The following is an 18,250-nucleotide window of genomic DNA, read 5'->3' as shown; positions in this document are numbered from 1 at the left end:
ATGAAATGTGCATATGCCACACGCAGCTCCACTCTAAGATAATTTTACACCAATGCTGTATCATCCAGAATCCAGCGAGCCTTTCCTTCTCCTTGGGATAGGTAGACGTCACTTGTTTTCCGGAAAATATTAGTTATCTCCCGGGTTGTTATATCAGTAACTTAAATTATACTTGCCCTTTTCTTACTTCCTTCACCTCATTTGTTCAGCAGACAGAAAAGTCTGCTCTGTTCTGGGCCTGGTGTTAGGCTTGGGGGTTCAGAAGTAAGTAACGTGACCCCCGTCTTCAGAGCTTACACTGTAACAGGGGGACCAGCACGTGCACAGTCACAAGACGACATGACATACACTGTGTTCCTTGCAGATTTAAATACTCATATTCCTTGAGTATTTCAAAAGTCACTCCACAGATATTGGTAGTTGTTCAAATTCATTTACACGATGCTTTCAAATTTCTAAAAGTAGTGGCTTCTTTGGACCAGATAATACTTTGTTGTGGGGACTGTCTTATGCATTGGGGAGTTCAGCAGGTAACGGCAGCACCCCACCTCCAACTGAAAGCGTCTCCAGACATTGCCAGACGTCCCCAAGTGGCAGAATCGCCTCTGGTTGAGATGCACTGTCCTAGAGGAAGGGGAGGGCAAGCTGGGTGGCAGGGCCTCTCCCGAGAGAGGACGCAGACAGGGACCAGAGGACGAGGCCCGCAGAGCACGGGAGGGGCTCAGAGACTCCTCTCCATTCCCCCAAGGCTTCCATTGTGAGTATACGGGAGAACAAGTTAGCTTAAAGTAAGTTGTATGAAGCATTCATCTTAAAAATAAAACATGAATTTATAGAATAAATTCAGAAGTCAGAAAATACTCTGAGATAAATTCTAGGGCCTTTGAAAAATATTTTGGAGATGCAGCTTGGCCTGTGTTACCTGCTTACAGAGTCCTATTTTTGTCCTCGCTGGTTCCGTTATGGTTTTCTCTTGTACGTCACTTTGCCATTGTGCACTGTAATGACATCGTCATTTTCTTCCCTTTTCCCATCAAGTCATTCTGCCGGCAGGGCTCAGTCTCTGAGCTCCTGCTCTCGCTGCTTTCTTCCTGGACAAACTCTGTCAGCCGCCGGCCTGCTGTCGCATATGTAAAATCTGCTCCTGTGTCCGCTGTCACTGTATGTGTTCTTGTTGCATGTCCTTTGCCACGGTAGTTCTGTTTTCTTTGCCATGAATGCATTGGAGCGATGATTACAGTAGAGAAAAGCAGGACTAGATTTTGAGAAATAATGGATAACAAACCCCAAATTTTGCCAACCACATTGAAGCATTTTTATAGCATTCCATGTCATGTGATTGTATTGACATTTATATTTGGTTGCTATAACTTATTTGGTTGGCTACTTATAGCTTACCTTATAGCTAACTATCTACAGAGCATGTCATGATGACAAGTTAAATTAAGTTGATTTCTATCATTTTGTTAAATGTGTCCATTTAAGTTTTGTGACGTTTGAGAGATATCAAATTTGCTCAGAAAGTTATCTGTACCCATCATAGCTTTATGATTAATTACATGTCTTTTGAATGACAGAAGGTACTAAGGAAGGCAAAGGCTTTGTAGAATTGTTGAAATTTTTGTTGTGAATTTTATTATGATACCACTAATAAAATTCCATGAAATACCCTAAATTTTGTTTTGATTCCACTAATAAATTCCATATAATATCCTAAGTTTTGTTTCGTTATAACAAGTATATTATTTAAGTCCACACTGAAAAGATGAAGTAAGCGGGAACAGATGAAATCAAACCATTTATTAAATGTGAAACTACGAAGTAGTCATTAATGTTATGAATAGCGGTAAGTTACCACAAGATGGGGGGGGGGTAAGATCCATTTCCAATGACAAACATAATTTGAAAATATTTTAGCAAATGAAATTTCCTGTAACAAATCTTTATGACCTTAAAGATTACAATTCATCAGCCCTTAAAGATTTTAAAACCCCCAAACCCTACACTAACATAGGAATGCTATTTTCTATTCTCAGTTAACAGACTAAACAGAAATTTAAGTTATGATGGCAAGATACAGAGTAGGTCTATATTTAACATAAATGTTCTGATATTTTCTAATCTTTTCCTTATCTGGTTAACAAAATATAATAGCTAAGTGCGGCTTCTTCTCAAACCACCCATGTCAGCTGTTTTCCTCTTCTGTTCACGGTTCCTCATTAAATTGCTGAGGCTTTAGAGCACGTGGCTCTAGTTTTTATTTCTAGCAAAGGCTGAATAGAAGAACATGGGGCTTAGGATTTTGTTTTTACAAGTTATTGTTAGTTGTCGACAACATAAATAGTTGATAAGAAAATAACCCTTGAAAGCACAAAATCAGGTTTAGAGAATATTTATTAGGTGGAAAAGAACTTCGTTTTCTGCCAGATATTATTTATACATATATAAGAATATTGCCTTTTGAATACATCATTTTACCTAGTCATAGATAGGTTAGAATAAATTCCAAAAAATAGAATTGCTAAGCCAAAGGATACGTGTGTTTATAAATTTGTAAATATAGTATGAGCAATTTTTCTTCTCTAGGAGTTCCAATCTATATCCTACTTGCACATGAGGGCCTATTACTCTGTAGCCTCACCAATGCAGTTTTTCATCGAACTTTTTTTGTTGTTTTTGCACTAATGGGTGAAAAAAGATTTTACTATGGCTTTATTTTGTATTTTTCTTATAATGATGGAGGTTGAGCCATTTTGTTTCCTTTTCTATGAACCATATATAATCATGTCTTACATTTTTCAATTTCAATTTAAAGTAGGAATTGTTATTTTATAATACAAAAAGAGAAGAGGAATTTGAGGTGACCACCTTTTTGATTTATTGTTAATATAAAATTGGCCTTATTCTTTTTGGATACACACATGTACATGAATATAACATAAAGGTTTTTCCTTTTTTCTAAAATGAAGTTTGGGAGTAATCAGTCCAAACCAGAGTTCACAGTGGACCTTAAGGGGGCGACGATTGAGATGGCTTCAAAGGATAAATCCAGCAAAAAGAATGTATTTGAGGTAATAAATTATTCTCTAAGTATAATCCACATTCTTGACCATAGTAATTTCATGTTCTGTTTTGAGTTATTTCGGGAAATGGTCTTTCAGTGTGACTAGTTAAGGCAAAGTTAGTCATTAAGTTACTTTGTATCATAATTTAAGGAAAAAAGCTGGTGTAAAGATCTGGCTTCATTTGCATAAGTCATTGGATCTCAGATGATGTATTACAAGCCTTTGTTCCACAAGTCGTGCCTTTCCCCAGCAACAATAAAAGGGTGTGGTTCCCTTTGCCTACCAACTCTAATATTAAAAAGCAAATTAAAACCTTCCTATTTGTCATTAAAAGCCGGCTGCGGTAATACATGATCCTGTATCAGTTACTTATTGCTGCCTAACAGACCATCCCAAAACTTAGTAGCCTGAGGAAAGAACCGTTTTGTTTGTTTGGTGTGGCCTGTGCGGAGCTGAATGGTTCTTCTGATCTCACCGGGACCGTCACCCGGCTTCAGTCATCCAGTGGCTTGACTGGGGCTGACAGTCTAGTTCCCACCTCCAGGGTTGGTGCCAGCTGTTGGCTGGGCTCCTTCTCACCATCTCTCCTCCTCAAGGCGGTGACCCCAGGCTTCTTCACATGTCAGGGTTCCAGGCGGGCCAGAGTGGGAGCCGCGAGGCTTCTTGGGGCCCGGATGTGAGAGTGAAACAGCAGTGTGTTCCGTGGCCTAAAGCAGGTCGCGGGGCTGCCGAGGATTCACGGCGCCCCCCGCTGGTGGAGGGGCGGCAACACTGCACAGGGCTGCGTGGGCGGAGAGCAGAGGGCGCTCGGCCCGTCTGTGCAGAGAATCCCTCCTGCCTCAGGTCTTTCCTGCCTGTCGTCCAGGCAGATTAGAAGAGTTGATACTTCCCGAGTGGAACCCGGGTTTTCACTCCTGATGAACCTGCCTTTAATACCAACGGCTGCTGGTCTCTCCTTGTCCAATGTTCCCTCTCTTCCAAGACCCACAAGAAACGTTACCACAGCACAGATGCTGCTGCTTTATGCTTTTAACATAGCACTTGTTCTCATGCACCTGGAGCTTTAACATAGCACTTGTTCTCATGCACCTGGAGCTTTAACATAGCACTTGTTCTCATGCACCTGGAGCTTTCGTCATCTGTAAATTATTCCCCCGCTAGGTTATTAAAAAATTTTCTTTTCGAGCAAAGAGACTGCATGTTTTTCCTTATTTTTATAAAGTGAGAACCTCTAACAGAGTACCTTGGCCCACTGTGTAGAAGAAATGCAGGAAAGGAAGTCACTGTTACCTGAGATAGCCTTGTTTCATTCCAGAATGAAGAAGGTCCCACGGTCAATTAAATTTGGGAAATAGTGTATATTTTATTCCTCTGTTACGAGGTCACAGTGCGCCCTGGAATAGCAAAACTCTGAGAAGTCTCGAAGGATAGAATCTTGTTTAGCTCTTTTCAATCCATCATTTCCCAAATTAACATCACATAATGAGTTCTTGATTTTTTTTGAGGAATGCCTTTTAAAACATTACTTCAGGAGCTGTTTGAGGAATATATCTCAGAATGTTGTTTGGGAAACATTGCCATATGTTCCTCTAGGAAAAAAGAAAATCAGACACTTACCAAACAGAAAATAGAAGGAATGATTTCTATAAATACCTCAAAATTCTTCCTCAGTCAGGTGTGAGAAACTTTGAGCCCAGGAGATCATACATAAATGGGTTATTGCGTTCATATAGAATCATATATAGTGTCCTTACTTTAGTTAGTTCTTGATTTGACAATTTAGTGATGTTTCTGTCCAAAAGGGTTGTGACATTTATTGTCTGTGCCCTCTCTTTGTACCAAGTCATTATAATTTCCTATTGTATAGTCAATATTGAAAGTCTCTTATATATTCTCTTTCTACATATATTTTTTTAGCCAGAGAGAGAAATTCTCAAATTTATGTTAAAATTTTATAGATTTTATTTCTTAACAAATTATGTTTCAATTCTCATTTAAAATGCACAGCGTAGATACTTCAACTTATTTTTTAATGATAAAGTATTCTAGATTCCAGCAAGTTTTATGTTGTTTGTGTGACGGAGTTTGGGATCCTAAATTATTAGATTTTCATTGAGAATTTACTGTGAGAAAAACGTCATGTTTTGTAAAATAATCCGGCTGGTATTCTTTTATACTAAAATAAAAGATAATTCCATCACTGTGGAGTACTGTAACCTTTCCACTATTAATATAACATATGGCATCCAATCTTCTGGTGGTTTTGTAGACTTTGAATTAAATGTATTTATTTACTTCATTGAAAGCACTAACCATACTTTTTTTTTTTTTTCCTTCTTATCTCTAAAGCTGAAAACCCGTCAAGGAACAGAACTGCTGATTCAGTCTGATAACGATGCTGTTATTAATGAGTGGTTTAAAGTTCTCAGTAGCACTGTCAGTAATCAGGTATGTGTTTGACTCAGGTAAGTTTTTTTTTTTGACTTTAGAGCTGTTTTTCTTTTTCTTTTTTTTTTTGGCTTTCTAACTGGTTATTATATATCTAGTTTCCAATTTATATTTGAAAAAATACTTTTAAAAAATACATATTTTGACAGAGGTAGGAAAGACAGTGATTAGTTTAGCAATTCCCAGGGGCTGATGAGTGACTTAACATTGTCATTTATAGGATTTTGCCACCAGTAGATTTCACATAACTTTCACATGAGGCATTGGTTCAAAAAAAAAATAGCTCAGGAGGTAGGGACAGTCTAACTGTGCCTAGTACGTAGTATTTATTCATGGAGCGAATGCTTTGGAAATCATCCTATTTGGTGGAAACAGGTCCTGAGCAAAATGGTGAGATGCATGAAGCTGTCGTCTTGTCATTCGTACGTTTTCTTTCCTAGTGACCTTTCTACTCAGAGTACCCTCATGTTCCTGGAAAACTTCTTCTCATGTGTATTACAACCAAAAAGAACCTCGCATTTATATTCTGAAGCTGTGTTTGTAAGAGCAGTAATAAACAACTAGAAGCTGTACTTTCTTAGACTGTACTCTTACCCCCTCACCATATGGGGACATGGTTCCTGATTAAGGATCATGTATCAGTGACAGAAGTGAAATGAAAGTGAATACTTAACGGGAGTATGTGATACAGGTTTTAAACTAAATGGAGACAAAAAAAGTTGGGGAATCACTGGCTTTAGTAGAGATGGAGATGTCTTTCAGAGACTTTATAGGTGATGCTTCATTATTCATAAGGTTTGTGATTGTACCAAGGTGTTCTCCTTCTGTGGGTCTCAGTTTTTCTACTTAAAAAAAATAGAGAGATTGCACTGGATTGTCTGCAAGTATCCTTTTAAGCTCCAAAATTTTATGATTCACCCAGTTCAAATCACCCAGATTTGGAATCTGACTATTCTTTAACTCTTCCGCCTCCAACTTTTACCTCTTCTAGCAAATTATTTACCCATCTAGATGTGAATTCTTCCTTTGCAATTTGCAATATTGTGTGATATTTCTGAACCTGGTCCCTTTCTTTCCATTTATTCCTGAAACCATGGACAGGCCTTTAAATGTTGATATTAAGAGTAACCTCCTAAACAGTTTTCCTTATTTCATCTCATCCCCCACCAATGCATTGTTAATGCCACTACTGTATGAAACTTCCTAACGTCACTTTTATAATCCTCCCCTGCACAGAAACCTTACGTGACTCCTATTAGAATTCAACAACCTGAGCCCAGTCTGTCTTCTCAAATGTACCTTCTACTCTACCCAGGACGGGCTTGCAGGTCTAGTCACTGCGATGTGCTCGCTACCCCTTGAAAGCAAGAGTGCCTGCGTCCATCTCACACACGTGTGAGTGCCTTACGCACTGGGGTATAGCAGCGTGCAACCGGATGCTGCACCTTTATGCATGGAGCTTGCAGTCAAAGACAAGATTATGGAGGACAGACAACTGAACAGTTAATATAATGAACATATAAAAACTCTGATTAAGTAGGGGCTAATCTAGTGTAGGGATCAAGGGAGGCCTTGCAGAGAAAGTGGCTTTTTAAATTAAGGCCTAAGGGTTCAGGGAATAAGCCAACTGAAAAGAGAGGAACATATAATTGACTCTAAAAATTTTACATGTATACTGTTTACAAAGTGGCAAAAGATACTGAGGGCAAAGAGATGGGCACGATTACAAAACTTTATTAAGAGACATTGACAAAAACTTAAATGAGACGTATATCATGTTCATGGATTAAAAGATTCAATTATGTAAAGATATAATATTCTTCCAAGTGACTTATAAATTTGTAGGTTTGAGATTTTGGAATCTCATTCAAAATCCCAGTAGGTTTTCTGGTGGAACTTGACAAACTTATTCTAAAATTCATATAGAAATGCAAAGGGCTAAGAATATGCAAGACTCCTTTGAAGAAGACTTGCTGTAGCATATGTCAGGACCTTATAAAGCTGTGTATCCATAATGGGATAGATATACAGACCTGTGGAACAGAATAAAGAGCCTGGAGACAGACTCGCGTACCTTTGGACACTCTGTGCCAGGTAGAGCATGTGCTGGGTCAGCTGGATGTCCGAGAAGAATTGGAGCCTTTCCTTACACTGTGCACAAAAATAAACTCTGGGTGGAGAAAGGACCTCAGAGTAAAAGGCAGAGCAGTGTTTTTAGCTTTGAGAATTCAGTCCGCTTTTTAACTTGTAAAAGTGACCGTAGTTAGGCTGTAAATGAGTTCTAGGATTTCTTTCAATTCCTGATATCCGTAGGTCTGTGAGTAATGAGTAATGTCAATTAACAATTGACACAAAGTGCAATTTTAAAAGATTGTTGGTGTGAAGCAGTTAAGGTACCATTGCTAGTTAGCTTTATCTGTCCTATTATCAACAATGTAGCATCGTCCTGTTCTATCACCACAGATTATAGCCCAACCTTTTAACTGTTATTACTTGTCACCTGATCAAAATGAGGCAAGATAGCATCACCATCAGTACAAGCGCATTATCCTTGTGAATTATCAGTAATTTTTTCTTTATCGAAATTCAGAGTTAATGCCATCAATGGGGGTGGGGAGAAGAGTATTTTTAAAGATTTATCAAATATCTAAATCATATATCCTGTATACTAATTGGTTCCCTAAAATCATTTGGAAGAGTTGATTACTGATCATTCTGAGAATTACATCTAAAGTAATAGCAAAAGTAATATGTGTTTGGAAAATCTCTAACCAACAGACAGTAGAACCCGATGAAGCGATTGAGGAGGATATACCAGATTCACCAGGAATAGAAAAGCACGATAAAGAAAAGGACCATAAGGATCTGAAGAAATTGCGTTGTAAGTTTTCTTTCCCTGTGTTGCTAGTGGTTTGAGTGAGCTTATTCTCTTAGCAAAGGTTTAGAGTAAATATATAAAAGCTGAGTGGACTCTCCAGTGTCACAAGACTTCTGAGATTCAGGAGTTGCAGCCTCACTGGTTCAGTGTTCTCTCTCCTCATTAACTCATCCTCATTTTTCAGCCTAATCGTATGCACCCCGATGGCATCATATTAATTTTAAGAGATTATGATACCCTTTCAAGAGAAAAAAATGCGCACAACAGAATGCGCTTATGTTGAGGTCTCTAGGAAGCTGAACTTTATTGATTGGAAAATATATAATTACTGTTTAAGATTCTAGATAGACCCTTAGACATTAAGAAGTCAGAAGTCACGGGATATGTACCATAGTTCCCTACTGGATGCCAGGCAGCCGCCCCTAGACTGGGATATGTCTGTGCATTTAATCTCCAGACCACATATTATGTGTACAGGACCAGAGAAACACCAGCAGTTGTAAGGATTTCATTTTCTTTCCTTTTTTTTTTTTTTGGCCACTCCATGCTGCATGCGGGATCTTAGATGGAACCCGTGCCCCCTGCAGTGGAAACACGGAGTCCTAACCACGGGACCGCCAGGGAATTCCCAAGGATTGCATTTTCTAACACAGGCCTCTTGTGAATTATGTGCTTTAAATAGGCCATTACCCGTGACTTGAACCTGCTTAAATCTATTTTAACAAATCCACATTTAACTGAGAAATTTTTGGTCTTCACATTAACTGAATGATTAGAAAATCAGTTCTCCTTTTTTTCTCCCACATTCTTAAGAAGTTTAGGCCTATTACTGACAGTCACTGTATAATAGTGTAAACCACGAAACTTTTATTGTTTTAATTCTTTACTAATATATTGTTTGTGCTCTCAACTTCCTTCAAATATGGTTATTTTCAAGAAATTTACTTTCTGGATTTTTATTATTGTAACCCAAAGAGAAATCAGGACTGCAGGCAATGTGGAAATCCAGGTGGTCCCATCCTTAGCTCGGAGTAGAGATAATTATGATGAGTCTTAGCTTGAAGTACAAATAATTGTGATGGATATGTATACATATATATCCCCTGACTCCTAGTTCAGTGAGGATGGGGAAGGGTAGGGATTTTGTTTATGTTTTATGGGTTGGCTACTTTATTTTTTGCTGGTCATTTTACCGTCTAAACCTGATGGAGAGTCCAAGACTATATCATTTGTGAAATCATGAATATAAATTAGAATGACTTAAAATGTCTTGGCACATATACTAAAGAAGGCACAGTTTGCGTTCAGTGTTTAGTGATAAAAATGAAATGTTTCATTTGGTTTGTCACTTTGAAATTGTGTTAGTTTTTGATTCTTCATGTGTTACTCTTAAACCATATTAAAGTTAGAAAAACAATTTATATACGGTGATTTTTTTATATATGAGATTAATACGTTTTGAGTACTAGGTGGAAAAATTTTCATCAAAAAAGTATTTTATAAAATGCTTAATATCTATCTGTCTTAAGCCACGAAAGTATCTAGCATAGATTCTTCAGAACAGAAAAAAACCAAGAAAAACTTAAAGAAGTTTCTTACACGACGCCCTACTTTGCAAGCTGTTCGTGAAAAAGGTTATATTAAAGGTAGGTAGAAGTGATGTTTATAATAATGAACTTTGGCCCAAATCGGAAATAAGATATTTTACATTAAAAGCTGAAAATTTTCCAAACGGCAAAAATGTCTCATTCTTTATTCATAAAGTTATCAGGTTCAGTGATTAAAATACATTTGAGTAATTAAAATTGATTTTTTAATGCACATGAAGAGTTTATTTTAACTAAAGCATCGAACAGACATAAATACCAAATTAGCTTTTTAGAAACCCTGTACCAGAGGAGCTACATGGATGTGATGGGATGGCGTGGCAGATTTTCAGAATGACAGATTTTTAGTTTTGAGATGCACAGATCAGAAGAAATTTCAAATAAATAATCACTAGCTGTAGAAAGAAAGAAAAAATAATGTACAATTTTATTCTTGATTGTTTGCCTTCAGTTCTCATTTAAGGTAATTTTAAAATTAGGATAAAGTGCTTTTTTCTAACTAATTTTTACGTTTTATTTTCATGTATAAGAACCATAATGTACTAACAGAATTTTTTCTTAATAGGAAAGTATTCTTTAAAATCACATATACTTGTATATACCTTTAGTTTTTACAAGCATGTTTAATTCCAAAGATAAAATTTTCTAACACATGACTCAAAACAGAGACATTTGTTCATAATAAAAATATAGGAAAAGGTAACATAATTTATACCATATATGTTAGAGCTGTCTTTGATTATGAAGTTTCTAACAAAGACCATTGCAGAAACATCTGTTATGCAAAGCATCTAGATTAAAATACACAAATGAGTTTCATTAAAAAGCTATTTAAAACTTCTAGGAAGAGTCCAGCTAATTAAGTGATTCAAATTAGCGACCTTAAAGAGTTAAGGGTAGACAGGTACCCCCAGATAATGCACGTGAATTTAGCACATTGAGCTTTAGAACCTCAAAAAAAAGCCTGACAAATAAATGAATAGAAACTGCGGCTCATTGTTCGTCAGACCTTTTCAATGAGAAATATAAACGGTTGCCGCTTTCTGGTGGTGTTCATCCACTTCAAATACTGTATTTTATTTGTTTTCCTGAATATTTAGCACTCATGTGGAATTTCAAAACTGTTGGGTTGAAAGATTACTAGAGCGGACTTTGATACATTTTGTGAAATCAGATGTTGGCACACGATGGGCATGTGTTGTTTTTTTTTTAGATTTAATTTAATTTATTTTTTTATACAGCAGATTCTTATTAGTTATCCATTTTATACATATTAGTGTATATATATCCATCCCAATCTGATGGGCATGTTTTAATAGTTTAAAAAATATTTGAGTATTTGCTAAGTGGTGGACTTGAACCTCAGTGCTGGGAATACCTGTTGGCATTCAAGAATTAGAGGGTCCCTGCCCGCATGAAACTTCTATAAAGATGAGAGACAGACAAGGTAATTCGGAGTAATGGTGACTTACGTGAAGAATCTGACACAGTGATAAAACAGAGAGTGACGGGAACTGGGCTGCCTTAGGATGGTCAGAGGGTTCCTAAAAGGAGGTGACATTTTAGCTGAGACCAGGAGTGGTGAGAAGGAGCTCCGTCTGGGGGAAGGTTGATCTCTGCACAGGAGGAGAAGGTAAGAAGGGAGCCCGGCAGGAATGAAGGAGGGTGTTCTCGGAGCTTGGAGTCAGAAGAGCTAGGCGAGTGCAGGTCAGCCAGGCGTGCGTTGTGGTGAAAGTGTCTGCATGCAGGGGTATCTTCTGTTGCACTGTGCATCATTTAGCCATTTTGTGAACTAAAGTTTAGCAAGGTGACTCATTTCTTGAAATCTCTTTCAGATCAGGTATTTGGAGCCAATCTTGCTAATCTGTGTCAGAGAGAGAATGGCACAGTGCCAAAATTTGTGAAGTTGTGCATTGAACATGTTGAACAATATGGTAAGAAAATGAATTTTTTTTTTTTTAAAGTTAAGCACACAACCCATTGTTTTGCCAGCAAAATCCCTAGGATTTTTATGATTTTGAGTGTTGCAACCAAAAGTTCTTTATAGTCATAAGTTGTCAAGAAAAGCATCTTTTTTGCAAAAAAACTTATTTTTTTGGTATTGTTTCAAATTAAGACCTTTGCAGTCATCTATTGCATGTTCAGTACTTAGGGTTGATTCAGCATATGGTATTCCTTGAAGCCATTGGAAGTTGGCATTGGCTTAAAATGGACGTGGTGATTGTGAAACTGTGTTTATTAAGAAATGATCCAGCAGTGTAAGAGACAGGAGGAGAGAGTGTTTGCTTACTAAGCGGAAGTTTCTTCTGTTTATAATAAAAATGAGATGACATTCCCAAACTGCTAAATCAACTCTAAAGTGTGCAAATGGACAAATCCTCTTTATGTCATTTCCTGTACTTCTGAAGACTTAAACTAATTTCTGTTTTGGTTAATTTTAACATGTTTATAATATTTATACTAGCTTTTAAAATAACAGTATCTTGACTGCAGTCCCATTAACTTATATCAGTATATCATCAGAAATATCTCATGTAATTAAAATATTTGCATAAAATGTAATTTCTGCTAGTCACAGATCTCTGACTCTCAGCCTGACAATAGAGATGCCATGCTACTTGGCTTTACTAGAAGTTAAATGAGTAGCACATTAGATAATGTTAAGTGTGTGCATCATTATCATTTACTGAATATATGAATTTTTGGGCTTCATTGTGTGAATTTCAAATGATTCTATTTCACATATAAAAGAAATTAATAACTATCAAATTATCAGTTGTTATAGAACCATTATTTTAGTTGCTGGCTTGTATTAAGTTTATTTATTACAAGCACTTAATATGAGAAGCACTTTGATTCAGAGAGCACCTTAATATGTACATTTACACTCTCAAATGACGTGCAAAGAAACGGGTGGGCTGATTTTATCTACTGGCTTCCTTTACTTCTTGAATTATCTTCAGGTGTTTGCCGAAGTTTATCTTAAATTGCTAGTATTTCAAGTTTGAGATGATTTCCTTGAGATGGTGATCCACAGTCTACATGATAAAGTAGATTTGTTGCTGTTTACCAGACAATTCAGAGTGAATCTCCACCCCTCTCTCTCTGCCAAGCATCTATAAAAAGCCATTTAGAGGAAAAGAGTAATTTTATTTTAGGCTAATGTTAATAAATAAGAATTCTAAAACATGAAAGCATCTTCAGAAGAAGACAACAAGAACTTTAAACATAAAATTATTGTTATTTGTCTCTTAGGGTTGGACGTTGATGGGATTTATAGAGTTAGTGGCAACCTCGCAGTGATCCAGAAGCTGAGGTTTACAGTCAATCATGGTAAGATCATGTATTGTTACATACAGAGTAAATAACTCATGACTGTTAGAATTGGTTTAAAATAATTTCAGAAACTTTCCCGTTCCTACTGTTTTCCAGATGAGAAATTGGACTTGAAGGATAGTAAATGGGAAGATATTCATGTCATCACTGGAGCACTGAAAATGTTTTTTCGAGAATTACCGGAACCTCTCTTTACATTTAATCATTTTAATGATTTTGTTAATGCAATTAGTAAGTATGTAATTAATGCCACTCAGTTTTTTCCCTAGATGTTGAAAACCCTCTGTAGCTGCTACAACACTGTTTGATATTTTAAACAAGTTTTTTCAAAGGATTGTTTTACTCCAGAAATTTTAAATGTAACCACCAGGTGTCACTGTGTATTACCAAATACCAGGTTCCAAACTAATGTCACCGCTTTCAGTTTCATGCAAAATCTCCAGTCATTGTCTTTTTTCAGAACAAGAACCAAGACAGCGTGTCTCTGCTGTGAAGGATCTAATCAAACAGTTGCCAAAGCCAAATCAGGACACAATGCAGACTCTGTTTAGACATCTCAAAAGGTAAGAGTCTCACCACAAAAGAGAAGGAGTAATTAGGGGGAAAAAGAAGGTCGGAGGAGTGCACAGGTATGAGATGTGGTGCAGGCCCCCCGGGGCCGGGGCCGGGGCCACGCAGACCTGGGTTCAGAGCCCGGCTGTGCTGTCCGCTGTCTTTGTAACATGAGAAAGGTGACTTCTCTGAGCCCCAGTTCCTCGTAGGTAAAATGGTTTGGTATAAAGAATACATTGCAGTAGATTTCATATGTGAAGCATTTATATAATGCCTAGCAAGTAGTAAGTGTTCAGAAATTGTTGCTAAAAGTTAATTATGATGAAGATGAGATTGGTTAAGTGAGGAATATTCAGTTACCTTGAAGTCAAGGTAATTAGGTCTAAGTTACTACATAGTCACTCTGAAACTTCTGATAGAAAGAACACGAGATTACTAAAATAAGTGATCACAGTATGAGAGATTTTTTTAAAAAATAGCATAAAATGAGTAAAATTCAAAGTTTAATCTCTGTGCCCTAATGATATTTTCCCCCCTGTCACCCTAGCGGAGGAATCATTGTTCCCTGAATTGTAATAGGTATTCAAGTCTATGTCTTATTTTTAAAACTAAGCTGAAATATCACACATTTAAAGTTTGTGAGAATACGTATACCTTTCAGCTGTGTTTATGCAAAAGAAAGCTTTACATGCTATTCAGACTGAATTCTGTTTGGTTAAATAGTTTATACATACCTTAGGAAAATGAGCATTATTTCTCTTTTCTAAATGCAAGCTGTTTATAATACTCTTTGAAGAATTTCCCCTATTTTAAAATTTTCTCTTTTAACAATTTTTCTTTTTCCTCTTAGAGTTATAGAAAACGGAGAAAAAAACAGAATGACGTATCAGAGTATAGCAATTGTGTTTGGTCCTACTCTGTTAAAGCCAGAGAAGGAGACTGGCAACATAGCAGTTCATACCGTCTACCAGAATCAGATTGTAGAGTTAATTCTTCTCGAGATAAATTCCATCTTCGGACGTTGACTCTTACTGAAGACAACCTGTGGAATAGAAGCCGGATTTCATCAGATTCCAAGTCCTTATACCTGATGTATTTTGTGTGTGGACCAAGCAGTGACTCTTTGATTTTGCACTTTTCTGAGGGATCAGAAGGGAATGGGAGAGTCCAGATGTGTGATAGGCCCTCATATTTGCTGCTTTGTTGCAAGTTGATAGAACTGTGTGTACGTTTGAATTAATTTTATCCTGAATGTTTGCATTTCATACTCTGAATTTCAGTAAAAAGCAAAACTTGCGATTCTAACCAGTCATATACACTGGATAATTTGGTAAGAATACTACATTTTTTCTCCTCAAACTGGATAACGTAGAATTTCTTCTCATGATTCAATAGGTTCATCACTCAATAGAACAATACTTAATATCAGCTATTTTGAAAACGCTCCTGGGCATTTAAAACAAAATGAAGTATATCTGTTTTGAAACCTGTGTATTTTTTGGGGGGGTTTCTGCATGCAGTGGCAGTCTGATTGCTAGGACCCATTATAACCCAGATGCGATCCCTTGATGAAGGCTTGCTGTCTTTACGGAGCAGCACAGCAGCATACTAATAGTACTTAAAACACTGTGATATACTGGAGTTTAATTTAGCATAAGCCAGTTCAGGGTATTTTGGGGCTGTCTGTGCTACACTGACTTGTAGCTAACAATCCTAATCTACCTGGTGCCATACTGAGTTCTTGGTATGACCCTGTGGAAACCAACGTTATTTGATGTAAATACAGGCTAAAGACTCACTGTCCTTTAGCTTATGTATATAATTGTGTTATATAGTCTCAGAGTACATTCTAACCTCTCATTTCTAATCACGATATTGGTAATTCTCCGTGAATATTAGGTTTCCTCCAGAAATAGGCCGTTATTTGAGAAAGTTAACTGTGTGCACTTTTACATTTTAATTACATTTACAGGCAAATCACTGTAATGCAAATGGTACTGGAACAATGCTGAATAGACTTGCTAAATGGTAAATGCACTACAAGAGGAACCCTTTAGATTATTTAATATGTACAGAATACATTAGAAAAAATTTATTACAGAATTCTAACTCTGCAGTACGAATAGTGGAAACCCATATGTAAATTAGAGGGATGTCAGATTGAAAATGACGTTGCTAAATTTGAGAATTTCTTTTTACATTACTATTGTAGATTGGTTTGTATAATAAAACAGGGTTTGGAAGGTTTTGTTACAGAGAGCATGGTCTGCTGAAGATTTTTTAAAATGTATTTTTCTAGATTAACTGCTGTATATGAAATGTCTAATCTGAATAAAGAAAACTATAAGAGGTTTAGAGATTTTTCCATTGGAAATGTGCATTTTGGTTTTTAATTTTGTTTCGTTTTTGCATTTACTGGCACACTCTTATAATACCCTCATTTAAAAAAAAAATCAACTGAATCCAGTACTTTCCTGTGGCAATGTTTCCTCATTTCACACCTTTTGTGCTTCCCCTGCCATGCCCGTGCCTCTGCCACCCCACCCCACCCCTCCCCTCCCCCCTCGCCCTCCCACCCCTCCTCACCCCTCCCCTCCCACCCTACCCCTCCCCCTCCCCCCCACCCCTTGCCTCCCCTCCCCCCTCCACCCCTCCCACCCCACTCCCTCCCTCCTCCTCCTCCCACCCCTCCAACCCTCCCCTTCCCCTACGTCGCCTCCCCTCCCATCCCTCCCACCCCCTCCCACCCCTCCCACCCCTCCCACCCATCCCATCCCTCCCCCCCTCCCTCCCCCTCCCACCCCTCCCATCCCTTCCTCTCCCCTCCCATCCCCTCGAATCCCCTCCCATCACCTCCCATCGCCTCCCACCCCCTCCATTCTTTATTTCTTCATCAATATTTGAAAGTGAATGATTTGTAGCCAAGACACTTTTTCTTAGGGTTGCATCTGTAATTTACGATTACTTTTCTTGGGGACAAATATTTTTTGTATGACCTGCGTAAAAACCTCTCACCTGAGTTTTGTGGTGAAAATGTTGTTTGTTGTTGTGATCTTGTTAAATTGATAACAAACCAAGCTACTTGACAGCAATGGGAAAGCATTGTTTTGGGTAGGGAGAAAAAGCTCCCAAATGAGAATGTTTATATTTGCCTAAAGATGTCCTTAACAATATACAGTATGCTTTAGGCCTGGCCTATATAGTGATTGTATGCCAGGAAAACAATTAGACTCAAATCAGTGATGTTCTTTCTCTTGGTAGTTATGACATATCAAAGATTAAAATTGTCCTGTGTTTCTTGTTTCAAAGTACACCTGTGTGTATGTGAAGTCTTAAATGTTTTAATAGTCCACAGCTAATCAGCTTATTGTAATATTGTATGTATAATGAGATCAATGTCTTGTGTTTTCATCCTTTGTGAATTAAAAATTCTCACTTGTTTTCTTGTCATAACAAAACCAGTAATATTTTTCTGTCTTGACAGCTTGATTTTTAGTAGAAAATATATTAAAGGCTGAAATAAATTGTCAGTGGAATTTCATTTACTAATGGGCTTTCCTTCAGAATGTCATTAAAAAAAGTAGTTGGAAATTGAAAGGAAAAAGTATATTCAATATGTTATTATAATCCAATAGAAGGAAAATACTTATTATTTAAATCTTACAGCAGTAAGAAATTTTACCTTTTACTCTAGAAAAATTATGAAATATTTCTGGGAAAAAGATGTTACCTTTTAGATAGAGGCAAATCTATAGATTTTTTTTTTTCTTATGTGAAAAGTACAGATGGAATAATTCAGCCAAACTTTGGGCCTAGGCAGTTGTGTTATATACACGTATGCACATATATGTGTATGTAAATGTGTGTGTGTACGTGTCATTGCTTACATACAAATGAAAACTCATCAATAATAATCATGGCAGATACCTGGAGACCTTTGTACTATTTTAGTTTTATCCTGTGATTCTTTGTAAGCCTGTGATAATAGATATTAAGATAGCAGTGAGAGGAAATTTTTCCTAGTTTGTGGGAGAGGCTTCTAATTAAATGTTTAAAGTAAACATGCAGTTTCCCATGACACTGATTGCTCCAACATCTTTGAGCATTTAAAATATATATATATACAGAGGAACCTACAACATGTCATTTTAGTAAAAAATAAGAATAGTCAAATGGGTGTCATCCTCTCACTGATCTTAAAAAGTCAACTGCTCAAATACTGCATCTATATAGAGTTGAAAATGGTAGAAAATAAGATTTTATTGAGTTTACGGGTCTCTGATCTCCAGCCGTCAGCTCTAATGATTCCCTTTTATAGAAAGCACGCCTCTAGTTTGAGACAGGGGTGTCTTAATTAGCGAGTT

At 37.1% G+C, this 18,250-nt stretch overlaps 1 protein-coding gene across 10 annotated transcripts in view; it reads left to right on the top strand.

The window, feature by feature from the left end:
• ARHGAP12 (Rho GTPase activating protein 12) overlaps window positions 1-16,459 on the top strand; it is a 112,263-nt gene extending 95,804 nt beyond the window's left edge. For 7 of the 10 annotated variants that reach the window (XM_036842330.1, XM_036842326.1, XM_036842324.1 and 4 more), the window contains 9 exons: window positions 2,970-3,071; window positions 5,415-5,513; window positions 8,292-8,394; window positions 9,921-10,037; window positions 11,834-11,932; window positions 13,254-13,331; window positions 13,431-13,565; window positions 13,795-13,897; window positions 14,737-16,458. In XM_036842330.1, the coding sequence (XP_036698225.1) occupies window positions 2,970-3,071; window positions 5,415-5,513; window positions 8,292-8,394; window positions 9,921-10,037; window positions 11,834-11,932; window positions 13,254-13,331; window positions 13,431-13,565; window positions 13,795-13,897; window positions 14,737-14,911 (1,011 nt within the window). In that variant the 3' untranslated portion in view covers window positions 14,912-16,458. Of the gene's footprint in view, window positions 1-2,969; window positions 3,072-5,414; window positions 5,514-8,291; window positions 8,395-9,920; window positions 10,038-11,833; window positions 11,933-13,253; window positions 13,332-13,430; window positions 13,566-13,794; window positions 13,898-14,736 lie in introns of all 10 variants that reach the window. The other 3 variants (XM_036842323.1, XM_036842321.1, XM_036842322.1) reach the window with 1 other exon arrangement.
• Window positions 16,460-18,250: the final 1,791 nt, after the last annotated feature.

Source organism: Balaenoptera musculus, chromosome 2, assembly GCF_009873245.2.
Source record: "Balaenoptera musculus isolate JJ_BM4_2016_0621 chromosome 2, mBalMus1.pri.v3, whole genome shotgun sequence".
Classification (NCBI taxonomy): domain Eukaryota; kingdom Metazoa; phylum Chordata; class Mammalia; order Artiodactyla; family Balaenopteridae; genus Balaenoptera; species Balaenoptera musculus.
The sequence above is the reverse complement of the archived record's forward strand: the minus strand, read 5'-3'. Positions and strand labels throughout refer to the sequence as shown.